Source organism: Perca fluviatilis, chromosome 12, assembly GCF_010015445.1.
Source record: "Perca fluviatilis chromosome 12, GENO_Pfluv_1.0, whole genome shotgun sequence".
Lineage (NCBI taxonomy): Eukaryota > Metazoa > Chordata > Actinopteri > Perciformes > Percidae > Perca > Perca fluviatilis.
In genome coordinates this window covers 14,673,237-14,696,527 of record NC_053123.1, presented here as the reverse complement: position 1 = coordinate 14,696,527, position 23,291 = coordinate 14,673,237, and the positions used below count along the sequence as shown (strand labels likewise).

Below are 23,291 nucleotides of genomic sequence, written 5' to 3'. Positions count from 1 at the left end.
GGATAAAATAATGAAGTGATTAAATTTTAGTAATATAGAGTAAATAAAGTCAACCTCAATGGGACATAATCATTTTCTGCAAAAACACTTTTCTGGCCATTATTTTGCCATAACTCGGGGCAGAAGGGGAGACATTTGTTCGGATACTGAATTGGTGACACTCGTCCTGGGTGCTCACCTTGAAACTGTGGTGATTGTAGATCTACTGTGCTGCCAGGTTGAAGATGTATGTGAAGCATCCACATTTTGGTATTTGTAGCTTCTTTGCATGCAAAATCCATACTTAAATCATTGTCTACTGTCATGGCTACAACTTTGTTTTCTATCCTGTTCCTCTGGTAGTTTACCACAAGCCCTTTGGTTTTGCTGATATTAAGCTTCAGGTAATTGTTGTTGCACCATGTGACAAAGTTCTCTATCAATCTTCTGTAAAAAAATAAAAAAATACAAAATAAGTGAAGATAGCATGTTTCTCACTGGAGATTATTCACTGTCAATATAGTGATAACTTCTAATTCCCCCAAAAATAAACTTAATAGCTTTTATTAAGTCTTTACTACATACAGTATATTATATGAGTCTGGACAGACATGGATGTAAACTGCAACTTGACTGGTTGGCGGAGGCATACAACCATTCGATTCTACTGTAGTTATTCAGTGAAAAATCCTCAAACTGTATTATAATACTTAATTTCTGGTCTGTAGTTTTTTAAATTACTGTTTTCCCTTCTTTTCATTGGGACTTGTTTTTAAGACCCACTGGAATCAAACTAATTGTGCATCACTAACTCCCTCACCACATTAATTGCTTGTGAGCAAGCATTGTGTAACTAAGCCACTCCATTAATTTATGTGACTTTGTGTTACAAAGATTTATTTTTTTTGCCTGTGAAATTTTGGATGCAAGGGACATACAAAAGAATAAGCATATACAAAAGGAAATTGTAGTAATAAAAGTAATTTTTGAATAAAATTAAGAATATTATGATACCTGAGGAGCGCAGAAAAGTTCTTAGTAACTCGAGATTTAGAAACCAAATTTCATATAAGTCATAATTCTTTTCGGCAGTGCAGTAGCGTCCCTTGTTAAGCATTCTCAGTTCGATCTTTCTCCTGAGTCAGGGTGCCTGTTGTGGAACTAAGCTACAATCTTCAAAATCTTTCACCCTCTGAGTCTGTCTTTCCAAGACGGGCAATAATGAACTGGAATTCCTTCAATTACTTTTCAGGTTTTTGACCCGCTCTGCAAACTGGTGCAGTCTTTTTGTTTAAAATAGCAGCTCTGTATGCAGGTGCATATCCAGGACTTTTTAGGTTTGTTAACAAGCAAAATAGGGCATTTTTTGTTACATTTTTTTAGGGCTGTCAGCATTAATGCGTTAATCGTGATGCGATTAAGATTAGGATTAAACACGGTTACAATGCTGACAGCTAAAGCTAAACGGTGTAAAGTTTGTCTGTATTTCACTAGAGGATTCCGAATCTGCAGCTGCGTTCAATGAAACTGGTAATCTACAGCCTCGTGGTGCATTCAAAGTAAATCTTAAATGCCCTTTTCCCATCTGGTGGTTGTTTTTGTCATTCAACAACTATTTACTAGTGAAATAAGTTATTGTTATAGTTATTACATTATTATTAAATCCTTTAATTTTGACCATATGGCCTTAGAAATAAACAAGCTGTTCTTTAATGTCGGCAACTGTTGTTTAGTACCCTTCTTTTTTTAACTTTCTTAAAAAGTGTCGGTTCACACACTGTTAAGTACCATTTTAAAAGTACCGCTGTAAACCAAACAATACCCAACCCTAATATTGACTCTAGATTCAAATGTGTGACTAGATTCACACATTTTTCTTTTGTTTACAGTAAATAAATAAATAATAAACAAATACAAATCTTAAAATCAAGTTCATAAAGTCACTTTCTTTGCATTAATTTGATTCACAATCAAGATACACTGGTAAGAATAGCTTTCCATTGTTAATATGTACTTAAAAACAGTTCTGAAATGCTAAATAATTTTAATCATGTGATAAAACATGCAATTAATCGCAATTAACTATAGAAATTCAGTGATTAATCGCGATTAAAAAAAATTAATCGTTTGACAGCCCTAAATATTTTCCTTTTGAAGCTTTCTACTTAACACAATGGGAAAAATCTAGCACATGTATTCCATGAGCGTCTATTACTGTATGTATTTTAAGATTGATAGATTTAGCCTTTCTAAACATTTCCTATTTTAAATAATAATCATTTAAATGTAGGGGATTGTGCAAGTAATCCCTTGGCGAAAGTATGTGCTCTCTCTAAATGCTTTCTAGTTTCTAATATATGTTGTAAAAAGTGACATTGTTTCCAGGCGCTTTCCCTCAACTTTACTCACCTTAGCCATTTAGTTAAAGTTTTACCATATAACCATTTCTGCAGCAACTTATAATGATCAGTTGACGGGGAATCCCAAGTCTGCAGGGCAGCAGGATGGTGTGATGCATAGGAGCGCTCAGTGAACCAGACAGTTTCTTCTCTCAATACGTACTACTCAGTTGAAGTGTCTTGCTCTAGGACTGCTGCTCTGTACCTGAGTGGGGGAATTAACTTCAAAAAATCAATGCAGCATCACATATTATCCTCACAGTTGTTACTATTGTACTCAACATGACAGTGAAGTGCACGTTGTGCATGTATCTAACATGGTTGCCACTGAAGACTGCTGCATTCAAACACCCTTAAATAATGCTAATCAGCTTTCATTTTGCTCTGAGTCGTGTGCTCCTGACTTCTCCCACAGGGAGCATCGTTTACACTGTATCATTATAATGTTTAATACTAGCTTATAGTTCATCTTAATCTATGTTAATGCTTTTAATTCCATATTAGTAGTGACACGGAAGCCCAGAGGCACAGACTCAGGTGGGTGTTAAGGGATCTGATGAAAGGTACTGTGGCTAGGGCTTAAAAGTAATTAGAGCAGCTGACATTTAAATGTCTTAATGATAACTGGAAATTTTGAGCAATTATTTATTGAGATCATTTCAGTAAACTGTAGACTTTTTCATTTTTTTTTTCATTTACTTCATTAATATAGTATAATTGGTTATAGAAAAATGCTGCTAGACCTTGACTGTTGTGTGTACAATTGGTGACATTCTCCCTAATGTGAGTGCAAATATGTTTTTGTTTCTTCTGCAGTGCTGATGGTGTGCTTGTTGCGACCAATAAAGCTACAGGTCAAATTGAAATCTGTTCTTCCTACTCTAGCTAGGCACAATATGATGGTCAGTGCATTCTAATGTTACAGTTCTTTATCTTATCTTGACCACTGTGAAACTTGAGTTTTAGCAAAAGTAGTCAAGTAATTTCCTTTCAAAAGCTAGTCTAGCATGGGACAATATCGCACTATGATTTCTTCTTGAATTCTACTTCTGTGTAGTTTTGTTATCTCCAAATGACACAGCAAAAAAATTGTGAAAAAAAAAATTGATTTTGATTGTTCAGTGCTCCAGAGGTGTAGTATTGCTAAAAATCCCCATGTCTGTGTGTGTGTGTTGTGTGTTGTGTGTGTGTTTGCCAAAGTTAATCAGCACCTACTAAGTCAATAAGAAGAATTACTTCCCCACTGCAATCAGGCTGGCAAGTATGTTTGTATAGTTTGTGTGTTTGTGAATGCATGTGCACGAGTAAACGCAGGATAGGGAGACTGGGAGACGGGGAGAGAGTATGTGAGTATGTCATCTGTACTCTGACATGACAAGTGCAGTGACCTGAAGGAAAAAACCACATAAAGGTAATGGATCCAGAGCAACAGAACTTAAAATCTAAAACGCAATCTGTAACCCGCAGAGGCTGTAAAAGAAATGTAAGGTGTTTTGAGTGCATTCTGTAACTACAGTAGAATAAGGCAATATGATTTGGGGGTAGTGCTACTGCACTTAGGCTGATGTACTGTGCAGTACAATTGTTTGAGCCTGACTACAATTTTAACATCAGTAAAACCCTCAATTTCAAGATTGCATGTTCCTTCCGAAGTCTGGGGCTTTACCAGACAGACAGCATGCATGCCGATAGGAGTAAAGAAGATGAGAACAGGGCCAGACAGATTTAATGTGTAGTCACACAGCCTGTTCTCATGAACTATACGTTCAAAAAGCTACAAAAAGTTAAGCACTCTTGTATGATTTATACGTTTATTTTGCACCACGTTGACTGCTGACCTGACGGAGCACCACGACGGGCAGCTCGCGGTGCTCTGTACCCGGCTCACAGTCCCCTATTCTGGGGTAACTGAACCACCAACTACCGCTGACCTGACGGAGCACAATGCGAAGCACCGTAGTCAGCAGCATGAAGCTCTGTAGCGACTTAAATACCTAGCAACTGCCACTCTGTAGCACGGAGCTCTGTAGCCGATGTCATGTGAGGTCTGCTAGTTTTCGTATAGTATCATACGTTTGAGTGTGCATAACTTTTCGTACAATATCATTCAAACCCATTTATGAGAATGCGTTGAGTCACACGTGGCTAATGGAAACAAAAAGGACTTGTGTGAAGACTGGAAATGTGTGTACACACTCACACCTTTGCATGCATTGCTAAGCCTTAGCAATTAAGATGTTATGATGGAGACAGAGGGCAACCCTGCTTAATGCATAAAATATGTAGTATAGTAGTTGTTTTGTGAAGAATGATGATGCAGAGGAAAATACTGCCGTGTATGCCACTTCCTATAGAGGATGCTCCTATTTAAAGATATCAACCGTTGAGCGAGTCTATACAATTAGTAGGTCTTAATTTGTGGCTCAACTGAAAATTAAACCATTGGGATTTGGTGCCTGAATGAGTGTGGAGCTGTGTGTGGGTGTGTGGTTTACAGCAAGAGTCTATTACACTGCCACTGTATGTGTTCTTATCCACACATTAAAACTGTAAAGTCTATGCATTATGCTATTAGGGTAGAGTGCAGCACAGTGATTGACTGAATTTGCCCTCTGCTATCATCACACAAAATATGTGAAACACAGCTGACTTTGATCTGTTTTATAAGCTGATGGCACAGATACTACCAAAAACAGGACCAAAATGGAAGCCCCAGGCACATTTTCATCCAATAAAAGATCTCAACAAATGCCATAAAGTAAAAGGAAACAATTGGAAGCAATGTGTCTGTAGCTAACACCACACTCCTTATTGATCTACTAGTGTCTTTTGTTGACCCAAAGTACACAAGGAGATCAATTAAGACTGATGTTATCAATACCGGACTATATTATGTAACCGTAGATCTATACATAACATCTCATTAGATGAAAGGTTGTAATACGTTACACACATGGGTACAAAAAAATTAATTGTGAAACAAGTAATTGCTCATAACCAACAAACACTGTAATAGCAAAATCTGCCCTATGGCATCATTTACAAATGATAGTGGATTCAGTATAGTCAGTGGAGTCTAATTACTATATACAGTAGTTAATCACACTAAATTACTGGTACAATATAACCATTCTTTTACATTGATAATGCATCTTAGATTAGGTTGTGGAATACAATGTATGATTTTACTAAAGGTTACAATCAATCAAATAGTTCCCATTCAAAATAACACACTTCACTCCAGGTTTTGGTTTGTTCATTGGATGTGATGTGTTTCTAGTGCAGCCTTTTTCCTCCCAAATGGAGAAATAATTGCACTCATAGAGTGTATCTCCTTTACATTGCTATTGCTATATTGAAGTATGATCTTGAAAAATTGTCCACCAAAATCCTTGCTGCCTTACTCATGTTGAAAGACCTTAACCATTATATTTATTTTTGCTAGGTAACATTGCAGTTTATCTGATGTTTAGTCTTATTTATCAAAACTCCAGCATATGTTTCACTAAATGCCCTAGAACTATACACTATGTTCAGCATTGGCAGCATGAACAATCAATACATGTAATATTTCTACTGCACGTTGTACCATGTACTTTGTAAAATATGCTATAGCAGTCTTTCAGCTTGACGAAACAGCAGCAGTGAGTGAGTATTTGCTGTATTTATTTCAAGTGAGTGATTAGAGCAGCGGCAGATCAGGACATAGTAGAGATGCAAATGTTTAAGGATTTTTTTTTTTATCCTACGGAAAAACCTAAGATTTTTGCCACAAATACCAAGCTCACAAACAGTCTTATACTTGTGCAACAATTTCCCACAACATGCAAATGAATGCAAATGCATTCTGTCAATCTTTCCATGGCAACCATTATGTGTGTGTTGCAGTTCTTCTGCTACAAGTCAAATACTTTCGTCAAACTGTTGGCAACAATTTGTTGCAACCTCTTTGCTGTATAAGTGAATGATATTGGCTGAATTGCTCTTTTTTAGTATGCAGTCATTTAATCTAAAGCTGTAGTTGTTAGTGGCTGTGCTATGCTGAGATGTTTCTTTTTTTTTTTTTTAAATGTTGATGCATGCTTACTGCTCTGTCAGCACTCACAGCTGAGAACTTAAAATGAGCAATCAATAATCACTCTCTCCTCTGTCTGTCTTTCTCTCATTCATTCTCTCTCCATCACTTTCTTTCTATATCTCCCGTTTGCAGGTAGACACGTCTCAATGGGTGAGGCCCACTGATCCAGTCATCCCCTGCACATCCCCTCCACCCCTCCCCCCTGCCCTCCTTTGTTCCCCTAAACTCCAACCCACTTCACTTCAGTCACCATGACTTCCACCGGCCACCTGCTGGGTTTGGCTGAGGTGGGGCTGAGGTGTGACCAGGAGATTGAGAGGAGATATGAGATTGTTCCCTCAGTGGTCTGCTCCATGTGCTGCCTCTTTGGAATCATCTACTGCTTCTTTGGTAAGTGATGATGTAGTGGAGGCTTTTCTCTTAAGGTCTGATGCTCATTAAAATGGGACCACTGAAAAGTGATTGAGTGATTTCTCATGTCAAGCTTGAAACAGCTTTTACCCTGTTCTAGTATTATTTCAGAATCAAAATACAGCTTGCCACTTGTACCTGTCATTGTCCGCTAAAAAGGGCTAATCGCCATACCTAAAGAAACTCATATATCTGTTTCAGTTGACAATCAAACGAAATATTTAAACACTTTGGGAAATTCACTCATTTGTTTTGTTGCAGGGATTTAGATAAAATTGAGATTCTGGGCATTAATTAGTAAATCTAAAATAGTTACATGGACATCTATCAGTAGCATCAATGGCCAACACGATGGAAACATGTAGCTGATATATAGTTTCTATATGTGTAAGTGCTATGAAATAATAATAATAATAATAATAATAAAACATGTAACCAAAGAGGCCCTCATTCTACTCTGCTGGTGTATGATATTATTGATTTAAGAGCAGTACAGAGAGGTTGTCTTGTTTCTGGCTATGTGAATTAATATTGGAATCTCATTTCTGCAGACTAAGCTATTGTGGCATTGCTATATGTTCATATGTTTTCTTAGAATTGCATCTTATCAAATCCTTGAATATCCATTACCCCTACACCCTTTCCCAAGTCTGCTGTCATCAGCATACTAAAAAGATTGGACTGCCAGCTGTCTTTTAAAGAAAAAAGGCATCTTCTGCTGCTTATTGAAAGGCACGTTCCTATTTCTTTCGACCACATGTTGCAGCAGCACTGATCAGAAATACCAGGCCTAACTGGCAGTGGACCCCTGTTGTTTTATTTATTCCTCTGTGCCATCAAATGCCAGGACTCATACTTTATGCATGGGTCCATTCATATGTTAAGACACAACTTCCTTACTTGAGGCCTAGTTTTGAACCCAGTGACTGAGTTTGATTGTATCACAAAGTATTAAGGTCTCATCCTAATGAGATTGTGTGTAAAGTCATTACATGAATGTGTGATCAATAAATAATTAGAGTGAGAGATCTGCTGTAATGGTTACAGGCTTACAAGTTGTTTTTGTTGCAACAAAAAATTATTGATTAAAAATGTAATTTCAACTTGAATAGGGACTGGCGAAATTGCATAAGAGTGGTCGAATAATGACATGCATTTTTGTACAAAGGTACAATTAATTGCAATATATTGCAATGGGTTAGCTTACGAGCCTGTGTAATCAATTACCCCCCCCCCCCTTTTTTTTTTTTTTTCAACCTCACAAAATTTTTTTTCCCCTCCCTTTGGGTTTGAAAAAAATTTTTTTTCCATACTTTTAAAAATCCCCCCCCCAACATCATATGCATGGAAATAGTTTTTAATATTTTATTTTTATACTGGAGTAAATTGAACTCTCTTCCAGTGACATGGTATCAGTAACCACTTGACAGAAACAATGCATTGAATTTTCAACTTGTATGTATTGTCTTGTGATCAATCATCCTTTTTTAAATGACATGGCCACTGCTAATGTATATAGTCCTCCATGTAAACTAAAATGCATTCCACAAAAATACATCCTTTACAACATAGATCATTTACCTGCAGACACATACAGGAATGTTCATATCTACTGCGAGTACCACAAACAACAAACACTGTAAGATAAAAACATAGAACAAAGTTTAAAAAGTAATGTATTATGTAATAAAATAAAATGTAATAAAAATCAACATATATGCTGCTTTTGGATGAATATTGATGTATGTTGAAGCACTAAGAAGATGTGTTGCATACAAATACAAAACAGAGACATTCGGTAAAGCATACAGATGACATTAACATTCACTGTAGATGTCTTGGTAAAGCATCAGCAGCGTCAGTCCCTGCATTACAAACCAGTTACCTAGCAACTTTATTTTACAAAGTTGACAGCATGCAACAAGACCATAGTGGCTCACAGCACTAAAATAAAATTATTGGATGTTCTCATTCTATTCTGTTTTATGTAAAGCACTTTACCGTGTTGCTGAAATGTGATATACAAATAAAGCTGCCTCGCCTTGCCTATTCTTCTTTAAAAAATGTATGTAAATTTTTTGGGGGGGTCAGCAGTAGCTCAGTCTTTAGGGACTTGGCTTAAGAAGGGCGTCGGTTAGAGTAACCCAACCTATACAGACCATGTATGGAGTAGGACTGGCAGCTAGAGAGTTGCCAGTTCACCTCCTGGGCACTGCCGAGGTGCCCTTCAGCAAGGTACTGAACCCCCAAACTGCTCCAAGGGCGCCTTACCATGGTTGACCCAGCACTACCTCCTAATTTGCATGTGTGTACTGTGTATAAAAAGGGGGTTGCTGAAGATACATTTCAACTGCCACTTACATGTACCTTGAGGATTGACAAATAATTAAAAAAATCTTTTTTCAATCAGCTTCAGCTTTCTGCTAGCATTAGCATGCTAACATTGGAATCATTGCATTTAGCAAACTAAATGCTATCTTTAGATGTAGATCTACTGTCCCAGAGGGATATTTCTTTCCACAGTCAGTACACATAGCCATATACATAGCAACATATAAATATACACATACACAAAAAGCCACATACAAATACAGTAGAGTCAGTACACAGAATCTCCATGAAAGCATCCCAGCTCACAAAAGTGTCAGCGAGGCAGATTGTTCAGGGCTGCTATTGCACAGGGGACAAAACCCCTGCTGAAACTAGCTATTCTTCATTTGAGAGTCCTGTATCTCCGGCCAAATGGAAGTAATACTTGTGTTTTCTGTATCTGTTTAATTAACATGAGTCTGAAAGTCTCTAGTTGACAAAAACTTCAATTTAGGGAATGACACTGATTAAAAAGGTTGTCTTATACATGCTTCAAAACCATTAACAGCAAAGCATTGTGTAATAAAACTGAATGGCATAATTTTACTTGAAATACTTACGCTCCTCAGTCCTTCACCATCTGTTATCTATTGGTTTCTCTGTTTGTTTGACAGCATACTCAGAGAGAAGATAAATAGGTGCATTTCCCCCCTCATGCAGTGCCAGATCTTGCTTTATAACCAAACAAACTGACCGTTCTGCAAATGAGACACAATGCATATTGTTGATGTTTCTCAGAAACCCCACAGTCACATTTGAAATGACATTTCTACAGTCTGAAAATTGACACTCCCTGCTGATACATGCCTCTTGCAACTGCCGAATGTGGTTTAGTTCCAAGGTCTTGAGAAGAAAAGGTTGGCTGTCATTTATTTGATCCAGAGAACAAAAAACAAAAAGTTGCAGCGAGTGATGTTGTAGGGACAAGATGGATGACGCAAAGGAAAAGAGAGTGGAAGGGAAGCAGACAAGAGCTGAATAAGCCAGAGTGAACAGATAGGATTGAGGGTTCTGATGGCTGGAGGAAAAGTAAGGGAAGCAACAAGGAACAAAAGTGGGAGTAGGAGGGGTGGAACAGTGTGTGTGTGTGTGTGTGTGTGTTTGTGTGTGTGTGTGTGTGTGTGTGTGTGTGTGTGTGTGTGTGTGTGTGTGTGTGTGTGTGTGTGTGTGTGTGTGGGGGGGGGGTGGAATAAAGGATTGAGAAAATGAGAGGAAAGGATGGGTCAGAGAAAAGTGGACAAGGAAAGTGGACCAGAAGATTAGGAGCAGTCAATTATATTTCACAGTATATATTTATAGATAGATTGATTGATGCAGACTATCTGGTATGGAAGAACAATGTTGGGAGTTTGTGATGGCTGACCAAACCAATGTTGAGGTGGCTGTAGATGCTTTGGAAATACCACAGTTACTCCACATCAGACTATTCATTCAGGCATTCTGTTACAGAAGACCGGAAACAACTGTGAAAAATACAGTGGCATTCAGCACACGTTTTATTCAGGGGCCTGGTGGCTGAAAGATACAAAGGAAAAAACCCAGGAATGAGTAGAAGGAAGTAAAGAAAGCTAGAAGTGCATCAAATAAATGAGGTATGGTCAAGATGGAGCAGCATGGACAGTGGGTTGGATGAGAGGGAGAGTATTGTTCGGCTCAGCTGTGCAATGCGTGATTACACACAGATAACAATCTGATGCTGCTTCCCCTCCAGACAGAGTCCAGTCACATACACAGAGAAGGAGATATAGAGCAAAAAGAAAGGGAGATGCAAACATTAATAAACACAAAAGCAAGGTACAAGGAGATTGTAACGGTTGATAATTTGAGCTTTTAATGCGTTGCGGTCTTTTCTCACTGCAATAAAGCACATTAAGATGGAAATAAACTGGTGAGAGGTAAACAGAGAGAAAGCCAAGGACAGGAGGGAGCATACGATGGGAAAATAAAAAAAAAGTAGGAGAGCAGCTGTTTTATTCAGCAGGCCCGTTGACTAATGAATGTGGATAACCTTTTGTAATACGATGAATATCATATTTTAAAGCAGTTCCATGAAGGTTTATAGAGACAGCTTATCTGCTCGTAATGAAGAAATGCCTCACTTACCCACCACAGGAAGGTGGCTGTTTATTGTTTTGCTTTTCATTCTGCATCATCCCTATACTATGTTATCTTCTCTGTTAGAGGAGACAACACCCTTTTATTTTCAAGACCTTGCAAAGCAATCTACACTTTATCAGCTAAATTGAGAAAACTGTAGAATGTAAGCATGAGAAAATGTTACACCAGAGATCAAATACATGTAAATGATTTTTAGATGCAACTGATAGACCGATTACACTGATTACAGGTCAGTATATCATTTAGTAATCATTCATGTATCCATAAACCATTTATAACATCAATTTCTGGGTTACTACAATCGTACAATCATCCATCAAATGTACATTTAAAAGGTAATAAGTTCTAAGTGAAACGATTTTAGCAATTAGCATTTTCCAGGAAGGAAGTAAAGTAATCAAACTGTCGATTGGTGAGATCTGTTAGATGAAATACATAGCTAGATAGAAAGAAAAAAAGAAATTATGATGGATGGAGAATGATAAACGTCAGCTGAAGGTTTTAAAGACGCTGTAAAAGGTTGCTTTTGATGGCTTATAGATCAAAATGAATGAAACAATGAGTTACAATCATCTATGGTCTCATCTATAGTTACATCTTATAAACTTTTTATAACTAGTACCTCATTAGAAAAGGGTTCCCAAATTCTTTCGGTCATCATTTGTTGGCTTTGTTGTTGTACACTGGTCTTCGTATGTTTTTGGCAGTGGATGAGGTTGGCATATGTTCAGGTTATGTCGATCCTGATGCAGCATTCAAAGCTACTGCTTGTTGTGTGTGTGTTTAAAGAGAAACCGAGTCATATACACACTACAGCATGTAGCATGTACCAGCATTTGTATGCTTGTGATAACCTCACAGTGGTCTGTTTCCCATTACTCCTCCAGGCTATCGATGCTTCAAGGCCGTATTGTTCCTCACAGGCCTAATGTTTGGCTCTGTGGTCATCTTCATGCTGTGCTACAAGGAGAGGGTGATGGACACTCAGCTCAGCGTCGAGGCGTCAGTGGGCATTGGCCTGGGTATCGGGACCCTGTGTGGCCTTGTGACCATGTTGGTTCGAAGTGTGGGGCTGTTTATGGTGGGCCTGCTGCTGGGCCTACTGGTTGGAGTGGCTTCACTGGTGGTGAGGAGACACATTTAAATGTGCACTATTTTAATTTATGTTTATTTGCTACAGAACATCAAGGAAAATACCATGGCACCTTAAAATAAAAGGTTAAAATAACACTTCCCATGCATATGAGCTTTACGAATAAAGCATTGTATTGTCACACCAAAAAGTGGAATATGTGGTTGTGGTTATCTACCACTTTTGCAAAGCTTTTAGCTAAAAAAAAATATTCCCAGGAGATCCTGTAGGACGCACGTTGAAATGCAATTATAACGATTTTCCCACAGCAGTAATGGCAGCATCTTAAGAGATGAAAACACATAAATCGGCCAGCGTATTACTGCATAGGCAGTATGAAGAGCCAGGTAGCTTTTTATTTAGCTTGTCATTAAGGGTGCTAGCAAAAAAGTTAGATTGCCAACTAAAACAAACAAATAAGCACATCAACACTAAAAACATCTACTTAAAGTAATATTGTAACCACAAACCACACCACAAGGCAGGCCTCAGGTCATCCATTTTGGTAGATGGTGACTATAAGCCATGGTGGTATTTCGCATGTTGAAGTTCACCGTAACTAAACTCTTGGTGTGGGTTTACTTTGCTGCAATGAAATTAATTTGATTTTGTACACTTTTCATGTCATGAAGGTCGATGTGACCAGGCCCTAATTCTGCTGATTAAAACAATAAAAATACCATAAAGGAAATACCAACTGCCAAAGTAAAATTAACCCTACCCTCTCTCTCCAAGGTTATGGAGGAGTTCTACCACCCCAGAACAGTGTGGGTTCCTCTGGGTATTCTCCTGGGTTCTGGGACGCTATTTGCCGTCCTCACTCTTCAGTGGCAGCGCTGCTTCGTCACCCTCTCCACCGCCACATTCGGCTCTGCCATCATCACTGTCACCGTGGATTACTTCATAGAGCTGTTCGCCTTGGTCCACTACGTCTACGAGAGACTCAGGGTAGGCTCATCTGTGTGTTTGTGTGTCTGTGTAAACTGTTAGTGGCAAAGAGAAATACATGCTATTCATTTATTTGAAGTTACCTTGAGGCATGTTTTTGTTCTGTGTATGAGTAATCTATATGTTAGAGGGAAGTCATGTGTGTGCATCATTACTGTGTCACGGCTTTGGTCTGCGCTTTCCATGTGTTTGTTTGCATAAGAGAGAGAGAGAGTTTGGCAGACTGACCGATAAAATCTGAGAACAGGGAGGTCTGTGCAAACTGACAAAATTGTCATCATTAAAGTGATGGTTCGGAGTAATTTACCCTAGGGTCCTTTGCACCATGACCTCGAGCCAAACAACCCCCAGAAGCTTTTTTCACCTGGGTCTAACATTGGGCGAGTTAGCGTAGAGTAGCGTTAGCCGCTGAATAGCTTAGCGCAGGGGCTAATGGACCCACGTTTGTATCTCGTAAGTGACCCCACTAATAATGCCCGAAATGATACCAAAGGTCTACACTAGTACAAATAGGTTATGCACTCATAAAACGATGGATTGGAAAGTTTGTAAGTACACCAGAAGTTTATGAACACTTGCCTGCTCTCTTCTGCTCTCTGTTGCTGCTGCTGCTGCTGCAGTTAGACGAGTGCTTAGGGCTGTGACTGTCTACAAATTACTACACCGAAAAGAGATACAACAAAAATATGTATTCATTTAATGATTAAATAAGGTAATGTCTCCAAACTTACCTCAATTATTACTTGTCTCCTGCTAGTTATATTACAGCACTTACTTTAAAAAATAAGTTAAATTAAAAAATATTTTTGTTGCATCTCTTTTCGGTGTTGTAATTTGTAGACGTCCCTAAGCACTCGTCTCACAGCAGCAACAACAACAGCAGAGAGCAGAAGCCAGCAGGCAAGTGTTATTTACATAAACTTCTGGTGTACTTACAAACTTTCCAATCCATCGTTTTATGAGTGCATAACCTATATATACTAGTGTAGACCTTTGGTATAATTTCGGGCATTATTAGTGGGGTCATTTAAGAGATACAAACGTGGGTCCATTAGCCCCGTGCTAAGCTATTCAGCGGCTAACGCTACTCTAAGCTAACTTGCCCAATGTTAGACCCAGGTGAAAAAAACTTCTGGGGGGGCGTTTGGCTGGAGGTCATGGTGCAAAGGACCCTAGGGTAAATTACTCCGAACCATCACTTTAAGTTTGCACAAATTCACGTGTTGGAAGATATATTTAAAAAAATAATGGTATTGGAAGATTTATTCAAATTAAATTATTCATCTAAAATTGTAAGTGTACTATTTGCAGGTGGCACCAAAGAAGCCAGTCTGCTGGTTTACTTGGGTCATCTTGGGGGTGTGGCCTGTCCTGGCCCTCCTCGGAGTGCTGATCCAATGGAAAGTCACTGCAGAGGGATTTTCTCACACAGAGGGTGAGTGATGCAGCATTACACACACAACCAGACTCCTTTAACCAGGTTCAAACGGTAACTTAAGACACCGATGTTAGCAAAGTATTTTTAGAATAATCTTTTGCCCTATTTGTTGATTTTGTTTTTTTACGTGTCAGTATGTTGTTGCACTTAAAGACATTTTTAGTTGGTAGAAACAGGGGTCATTACTAGGTGTACAAAACATGACTGAAGTGCAAGAATACAACAGTGCTTTTACAGTCAGAAAAGCACAACATCTTATGAGAGGTTACTCTTACAGTACAATAGAATCTATAAAAAAACAAATTACAAGAATGTAGCAAAACAACAGCAACACTGACCTTATACTCAACTAGAAAAAAAACAACTTAGTTCTTCAACTGCTCATAGCTTATTTTACATTGGTAATTGGATATTACGTAAAATTATGTACTGGTCACAGTACTGAAAACAGGGCTGAGGAATCAAATGCAGACACTTGTAAACAGGCTTACTCTGCAATTTGAAGTCTGTCCAAACAAGTAAACAAAGCCAACAGGGGTCAAAGGCAGGTGAGAATCAGGCAGTAGGTCCAAAACACAGGTAGCAGCTCACAGGCAGATTTAGAGAAACAGGGGCAGAGACAGGGAGCTGCTGAGGGAATTGGGAGCAGGTTTTTCAGGTGGATGTGGAGGTCAGGTAATATGTAAAGGTGTGAATACACCAGGGACATTTTCTGGACAAAGTAAATGGCAGGTTTGGAAAATTCCACAAACATTTAGGGAAATGAGAATGCCTAAGGCTGAAGGGACGTCAGAAAACAGTAGCCAAGACTTTGATCTTTTCCATGGAGGATTTCAATAAAAATCATATAAGCTAATGAATTCAAAAATGCTAAAACGCGCATCTTATGAAAAAAGAGTTAGTTGCATTTTCTTAAATTGTAATGAAAATGTCTATTAGTTTACTGCTGAAATAAAGCTACAGTGTGATGCAGCTACTGCTCCAACCTGGAATACACAATGGATGTGCTCAGAAATGGCTGATGATGAAGAGAGGTGGTGCTCACCTCACTGTGTCCGCTCTGGCTTTATGGCAATGTAGGCCACAGCCACAAGCCTCAAGCAAGGCTGGTGCAGACCTCTGGAAACACATGTTGTGTAGTGCAGCTTTAAATTCATATTACAGCATTTACCACCAATATCACCCATGACATGACTATGGACATGAAGACGACTATGTTGAAGTTTGTGCATGGGGTGTTTAATCAAGGATGCATTCAATCTAGTTTTATGTATTTGATTTTAACTTAACTATTTTAATCTTAGATACACAGTCAAGTACACAGAATGATGATGAGACTTGTTTCAGTATCGATCTCACAAAGGCCACTACAAGCTGGAGCCATTTTATCAAGACTCACAAATCTACCCTCATTTTATAAAATAGGCAGTTTAATTGACAGCTTAAGAAATCACGACCATTGTGAGGGCAGGGAACACTGTGTGAGGGAGAATCTAAATACACTAACATTAGTGTTGTCAGCAGAATGAGCTATTGACAGAGACAGCCTTAATCTGTTCTAAAAAGCAAGCCCAACACAGATGGCAAGATCACTCTCTCTCACACACACACACACACACACACACACACACACACACACACACACACACTGTAAATGCAGCACACAAACACAAATACACACCGCTCACAAACAGCCTCAGACAGGGACAGAAATATACTGGGGCATAGTCTTTCACTCCCTCATGCACTAACTGCAGGAAAATTGAAACACACACATCTCATTCATTCGTACACACACGCACAAACTCTTACATTTGATCATTGCTGGCGTATGACATGCTGAGTTAAACAGTGTCTTAGAAGAAGTCACACATGGCCTAAAATAATGGGATTAAACAGCAGGCTGTCGTGGCTTCCAGTCAGAGGGTGTGGGCAAAGAGATAGAAGAAGCTTTTTAGTGCTATTTTAAAAAATGTGCAATTGAGTATGGGGGGAAAGAGACCTAGAAAGAGGTAGATATATGAAGGAAGCACATATAGGATAAAAACGGTCTATAAGAAAGATAACTGATTTACCAAAAATTCAAGACACACTGCTTTGTCACAAAAAGTTGCTAAAAAGCCTTCATTTCTTATCATGTAGCTATATGTTTAGAAACAGGACCAACATGCATTGATCACACTCTGGTTTTTCTCACCGTTAAACAATCACACACAGACAAGTGAATTATATAAACATAGATCTCAGTCAAATATGTGAGAATGAGAATTTTTGGCAATTGAAGCACCCAAGGAGGGATAAAAGAAAGCAAAAAGACGAAAATAACAAGGACAAAAAAAAGAAAACATTGTTGCATTTCTTTATGTACTGCAGGTGTGTTGCGTGCTTGTTGCCATATATACAGTATAGCCTGTGACTGGAAAAAATGAGGGGGAAAAAGAGGGGGAGGATCTAGCAAGTATACTATGAATGTTACTGCAATTACTGCTGCTTTGTGATAGGAGCCAGGTCAGTAAGGGTCATCGTTGTGTTAGAAACCCATTTAAATTGATCTATACAGCATGTATTCCTAAATGTAACTTAAAAAACCTTATTTACAGCTGTCCGAGTTTGTCTGTCTTTTATGATGACAAGCACTGTATTGACAGAGAAAAAAAAAGGATATGGGAAAAGACAGGGGAAAAGAGGGAGCAGGTGTAATGGGGGAAGGGCAGGGGAGGGTAATAAACTGGGGCACAACACGTAAGCAGGGTACCCAAGTGGAGCAGTAAGGAAAATCATCTGTCTGTCAGCTGATTGAATAGAGTGCCGGACACAGGCATGAATGAATTAGTGTGCACCTTTTTTGGTCATGTGTGGACAATGATAGATCATGCACACACACACACACACACACACACACACACACACACACACACACACACAACAACACACACACACACAAACAGTAGCATGTAGCCAGAGGGGCCTGCGGTGGGGTGAGCTGAGGAAAAGAAAAGGGGGGTGTCAGTAAGCAGTTTCCCTGGCAGATGGTGCCTCGTTCGCTGTCCGCCCTCACAAAGAAACAACAATAGACCTCATAACACTTCAACACCCACACACACACACATACACACACATTAAATGTGACGCATACAGTACATATTGCCTTCATGAAGTTCAGCGGGGACGTCATACTTATAATAATGAGCATGAAACAGATCCCTGACACTACTGCATATTACACCGCTGAATCAAAATGCTTACAAACATGCATACCCAAAGTAATCACATGGGTGATCAATGGACAGCGCGACAGGATGCATTTTGGACATCCTTTGCTAGGGAGGGTGTGGAGATAACACGAACACACTCACCCACTCACAATATGTCTGGAGACTGAGTACATGCAGTGAGGAAAATGAGCTGTCTGCCAACGGACTGAATAGAATGAAAGAAACTAGGAAATGGACATCAGTGTTTCTTTTTGTAGCCTGTACTTACAATAACCCCCTTTGGGATAATTCACCATCAACATTTAAAGGCTAATTTAAATATATCTAAAAGAAAATGTCATCCTATCGAAGGTTTCTCCTGTTTTCTGGTCAGTCTGAGTGATTTTGAATGTGTCCTTTCTTCTTGACTTGATTCAGTTTTGTTTTTCTATAAAAGCTGCATTGTTCTGTCTTTATCATCCTCTCACTCCCCCATTATTATCTATCGTTCCTTCGCTCCCCACACATTATCACATCTCTGGTCTCTTTGTCACCAGTGGTTTTGAGTCGACAGCAACGGAGGGTCCAGCTCATGCGGATCCGACAGCGGGAAGAGAGGCTGAAAAAGGAAAAGGAGAACAAGAAGAAGAAAAAACGAGAGAACCAGAAAACCAGCCACAAGCAGAAACCCCACACCAATCACCACCACCAGCAGTACCATCACCCAGCGGCCTCCCACCCTCATCACCAAGCCCAGAGCTCTCAGCCACCTAAAGTCCCTCCTCCTCAGACTGAACCCGGCTACCACCGCAAGGCCAACCCTAAAAGGCGCTTTGATGGAGATGTGCTGTCACCGGTAAGATGCAGAAGCCTCCTTATTCCAATTTTTCCGACACCACATGAATGCAGCACAAATGTCATATGTGGCAATGTTAACGAAATAGAAATATAATGTGTTTTGACCTTTTGAAATAATGGGTGTATATACAGGTTGCTTTTCAGTCTGTTTTCCTTTTTTAAATGAATTTCTTTTGTCATAATCTATATTTTACTTATTCCATATTACACCTTTAAAGGAATAGTTTGACATTTTGGTATATATGCTTATTTTGCTTTCTTTGCCAAGAGTTTGATAAGAAGATTGATGCCACTCTCATCTCAGTATGTTCAGTATAAAACTGGAACCAGCAGATAATTAGCATAGCTCAACATGAAGATTAGAGACAGCTAGCCTGGTTCTATTCGTTGGTAAGAAAATCTGCCTACCTAGGTTTGACCGAGGGCTATCGGTGAGACTATTTCTTGGCCAGGACCAGTGACTTCCTAAATTCTTGTCGTCTCTGTAAGGTTCCCCGGCTATCAGTGGAGACTTCATGTGCTCCCATCCAAGAAATAGTCCTACAAATAACCCCTAGTAAAACCACACATTTTGCACACTTCCCGAAAACACGGACAACAACCAAAAACAAGTTGTCTAAGTTACACATGTATACAGTGCCATAGATACTGTGCCTGATCACTATACAGTATATTCCTACCCCAACCGTGTATCATCTGTCCATCCACAGAGCTACATCAGGAGTTTCAGGGACAGACAAACAGACAGACGAGCGTACTCCCACAGTCGAATGATGAGCCGCTCCCGGATGGCCGAACTCGACTACGACTGCGGCTCTCGAGTGCCCCTCACGGCTCCCAGTGGACCCCCAGTACGCATCTGAGACGGAGAAATGCACATCCACACACACAACCTCACACACACACAATCGCACAAGGCTACTTCAAACCTCTTTGTCACAGTTAGGGGTAGAAAACCTAACCCTGCTGTGCCAACCTAATCAACTGCCTACAGGAACTCAATATGTCCCACACTGGTTTTCTCCTCTCAGACCTGTAAGAAGTTGTATTTATTTGGCCAGTTCGGTCATGTTGTGTTTTTTTTATGAATGTCAAGACACAAGAGCTGAGCCTCTTCTTTTGGATGGAGTAAGAACTGATTGCTTGGTCAAATCTCGAACATGAGTCATTACATACCGTATTTCTTCAACTTTAAACTTGTTACGTTACCATACTGGTCCGGGGGACACTGGAAAAAATAGACCTGTCTGGTAGGGAGTTGATTGAAATATTTGATTTAAAGAATCTTCTGATTGCTTCAAGCCATAAGAAGTTTTCTCTCAGACTGCAGTGGAGGAAGGAATCAAAACACTAATTTCACCGCATGAGGGATGCATTATTTTTTTTTAAATGCATTACGTGGCTTTCATGGAGTCAAGGTAGCACTACCTTCAAAAAACCTTCCACAATATCTTTAGTTCAAGGGTTGTTATTATTATTATTTTTAGATAATTTTTTGGCATTTTAGGCCTTTATTTGATAGGAAAGCTTAGACATGAAAGGGGAGAGAGAGGGGGAACGACATGCAGCAAAGGGCTGCGGGTCAGAATCGAACCTGCAGCCGCTGCCGCGAGGACTGAGCCTCTGCACATGGGGTGCACGCTCTACCAGGTGAACTACCCCGGTGCCCCCCAGTTCAAGGGTTATTAACGAGGAAATTATTTGCTTCAAGGATTCCATTAAGAGCGCTCAGAGGAAAATGACAGAACAACAACAAATAACACAGCTAACACTGACACAGAAAGACAGCTCTTCTTCATCATCTTCTTCACTGAAAGGTCATGTGTGAAGTACATGATGTCAGCCTGATATCTTCACTGATACCCTGTCAATCCAGAGATGGCAGCGCAAGTCAAAAAGCTGAAAAAGTGGCTGCTTTTAGGTGTGCATCAGCTCAGAGTTCACACTGAAGACAATTTTTATGTTATTTCACCCACGAATCCTCCATGTGTCATTGCCTACACTGGTGCCATTTTCCAAGGGGAATCTCATAACTCTCCTTTTGCCCTCCATCGCCAGCTGTTTTACCACACGGACCTGAGCAGGAGACACATCCGTACCTCCCATCTAATTTCCCATTTCCACTGAATTTAAAATATTTTTTTAAGCTGCTGTATGTCATTATCTTTGTTGTCATGTTTTTAAGTGCTCTGATGTCCCTTTTGCTCTTCTAACCCTAAAAAAAATCTTAAATTTGTCAGCTATTTGTCTAAATATGCTGTTAAGGCACAAAGACAATACATTGCTATCTGGTCATTCATGGCAGAGTTAAATATAGTGTGTTTGTGTGTGTGAGTGGACACAGGAGCCCTGTGGCAAGTGATGGACTGCACCAAATTTTGGCCAAGGAGAGGGGGTTTCATTGTAATGTATGTAAAATATGCTGTATTGTTTTTCCTCTTTTTGCCAATTTACTGGTCCAATTAAAGATGTGAATCTTATAGTTTGGATGCAGTGTTCAATGATGAGAAGGAGGAGGAGGAAGATAATCTCCTGTAAATGATAAGACAGTGAAAAGATGAAATCATTTGCAAATAGCGCCCTCTAATGTTTACTACTGGCCTTTTTTTTTCCTAGACTTACTGTTTATGTGTGCATATGTTTGTGTGTTACATGCATCTGCATATGAGTTGCTTTTAAAATCAGATGTGCTCCGAACATTGATATTGTTGTACTGAACATCCAGAGAGGTGAAGGGAGTTAGATTTGTACAGGATGGAACAATGGAACTATTTTTGTTTTATTTGAACCTCTTTGAAATTGACGTACTGTAGTTCCCCACAATACACACCAACACTACCAATGTTACAATTCCCACTGAGACTAAATGTTACTACAAAAAGACTTGGATTGTGTTTTATGTACATTTTTGGAGATTTTACTTTTGAGGTTTAGATAAACAAAAACATTCCACGGTACTGTACTTAAGATGGGATGTGACAGGCTTAGCACTAGAGGACCGATCATTACCACCTTAACCCATACTGCATGAGAATCCTTGTGTAACTGTTTCCAATGTGTCAGTATTTTAGTGTGTCCCTGTTGTCATGTGAAAACCTCAGATTTCCAGTTATAGTTTGTTGGTCCCAGGGTGCACAAAACACAATCCACATTGGCTGGATGAAGGACAAACTCTTCTCTTCTCTTCTCTTCTCTTCTCTTCTCTTCTCTTCTCTCTATGATGTCCAGGTAAAGGGCTTTGAAAAGACATTAAAACAATTTCCCTCCTATTGACATGCATTATGCTAACTCACTTTCTAATCTACTGTATCATTGTTATCATTGTAACAATAATGTTTTGCAGTAGTGGCTGTTCAAGTGTTTTTTGGCTTTTGCTTTCACTTTAGTCCTGTTTGGGTCTTCTTTTGGGGTTTTACTGTCGAGCGTTTTTAACATCACTGTCTTTACATTTTAGAAAAATAAAAATTTACAAAATGGTAATTTGAAACATAATAGGCCCCGTTCTTGTCTTTGGGGACAACATGAATTATTGTAATTAAATTGTCAGTTATTTTTATTAGCTTTTTTTAATTTTTGTTTTCATTATTTTTTGTGATTGCCTGTCACTGCTGAATATACGTGAGGAAACACTTGTTGTAGATATTGAACTGTAAATGATTTTAAAATGTACAGACGTTTTCTTTCATTTTCATGTTTACACCATGATCACTTATGTCATTTATCCAGCTGATTGTATCAGACATGTTTTATATTGCGTTACTACTGTATGTCCAATTGGTTTGATTTGGCTGGGTGCTGGAAGCACTTGTGTCATTCTCATCCTGCTGTTTCATCGTGTAATGTTGAAAATCAGCAAACAAACTGAGCCTTGACTCTGATTATCAGCTACCTTCAGTAATTCAATAGTTGCTCCACATTTTGAGAAGAGACGACAATTCATTTTCTTTCCACGCTGTTTAAATGTGTACAAATCACCTAATAATTATTATTATTATTATTATTGATAGCATGAATTTATATGGACCTAAAATATGATAAACATTGTTATTCTACAATCTAATGGTCTTGTTTGTCTCTACTGTTCCTATATATACATATATATATATATATATATATATATATATATATATATATATATATATATATACATATATACATATATATATACATATATATATACATATATATATTATATATATATATATATATATATATATATATATATATATATATATATATATATATATATATATATATACAGAGGTGCATTCATGAGTACTAATACCAAATACCAAGGCACGCTTGCGCACACACTAATACAGTTCAGAGAACAAAATATGGTGTGTTTGGCCAGTGATACTAAAGC

At 38.8% G+C, this 23,291-nt stretch overlaps 1 protein-coding gene across 4 annotated transcripts in view; it reads left to right on the top strand.

Annotated features, from left to right (window-relative positions):
* Positions 1–22,985, top strand: part of tmem198a (transmembrane protein 198a) — a 37,220-nt gene extending 14,235 nt beyond the window's left edge. For 3 of the 4 annotated variants that reach the window (XM_039818514.1, XM_039818512.1, XM_039818515.1), the window contains exons 2-7: positions 6,589–6,846; positions 12,243–12,481; positions 13,223–13,435; positions 14,747–14,870; positions 18,625–18,923; positions 19,636–22,985. In XM_039818514.1, the coding sequence (XP_039674448.1) occupies positions 6,708–6,846; positions 12,243–12,481; positions 13,223–13,435; positions 14,747–14,870; positions 18,625–18,923; positions 19,636–19,788 (1,167 nt within the window). In that variant the 5' untranslated portion in view covers positions 6,589–6,707 and the 3' untranslated portion in view covers positions 19,789–22,985. Of the gene's footprint in view, positions 1–3,194; positions 3,281–6,588; positions 6,847–12,242; positions 12,482–13,222; positions 13,436–14,746; positions 14,871–18,624; positions 18,924–19,635 lie in introns of all 4 variants that reach the window. The other variant, XM_039818513.1, reaches the window with a different exon arrangement.
* Positions 22,986–23,291: the final 306 nt, after the last annotated feature.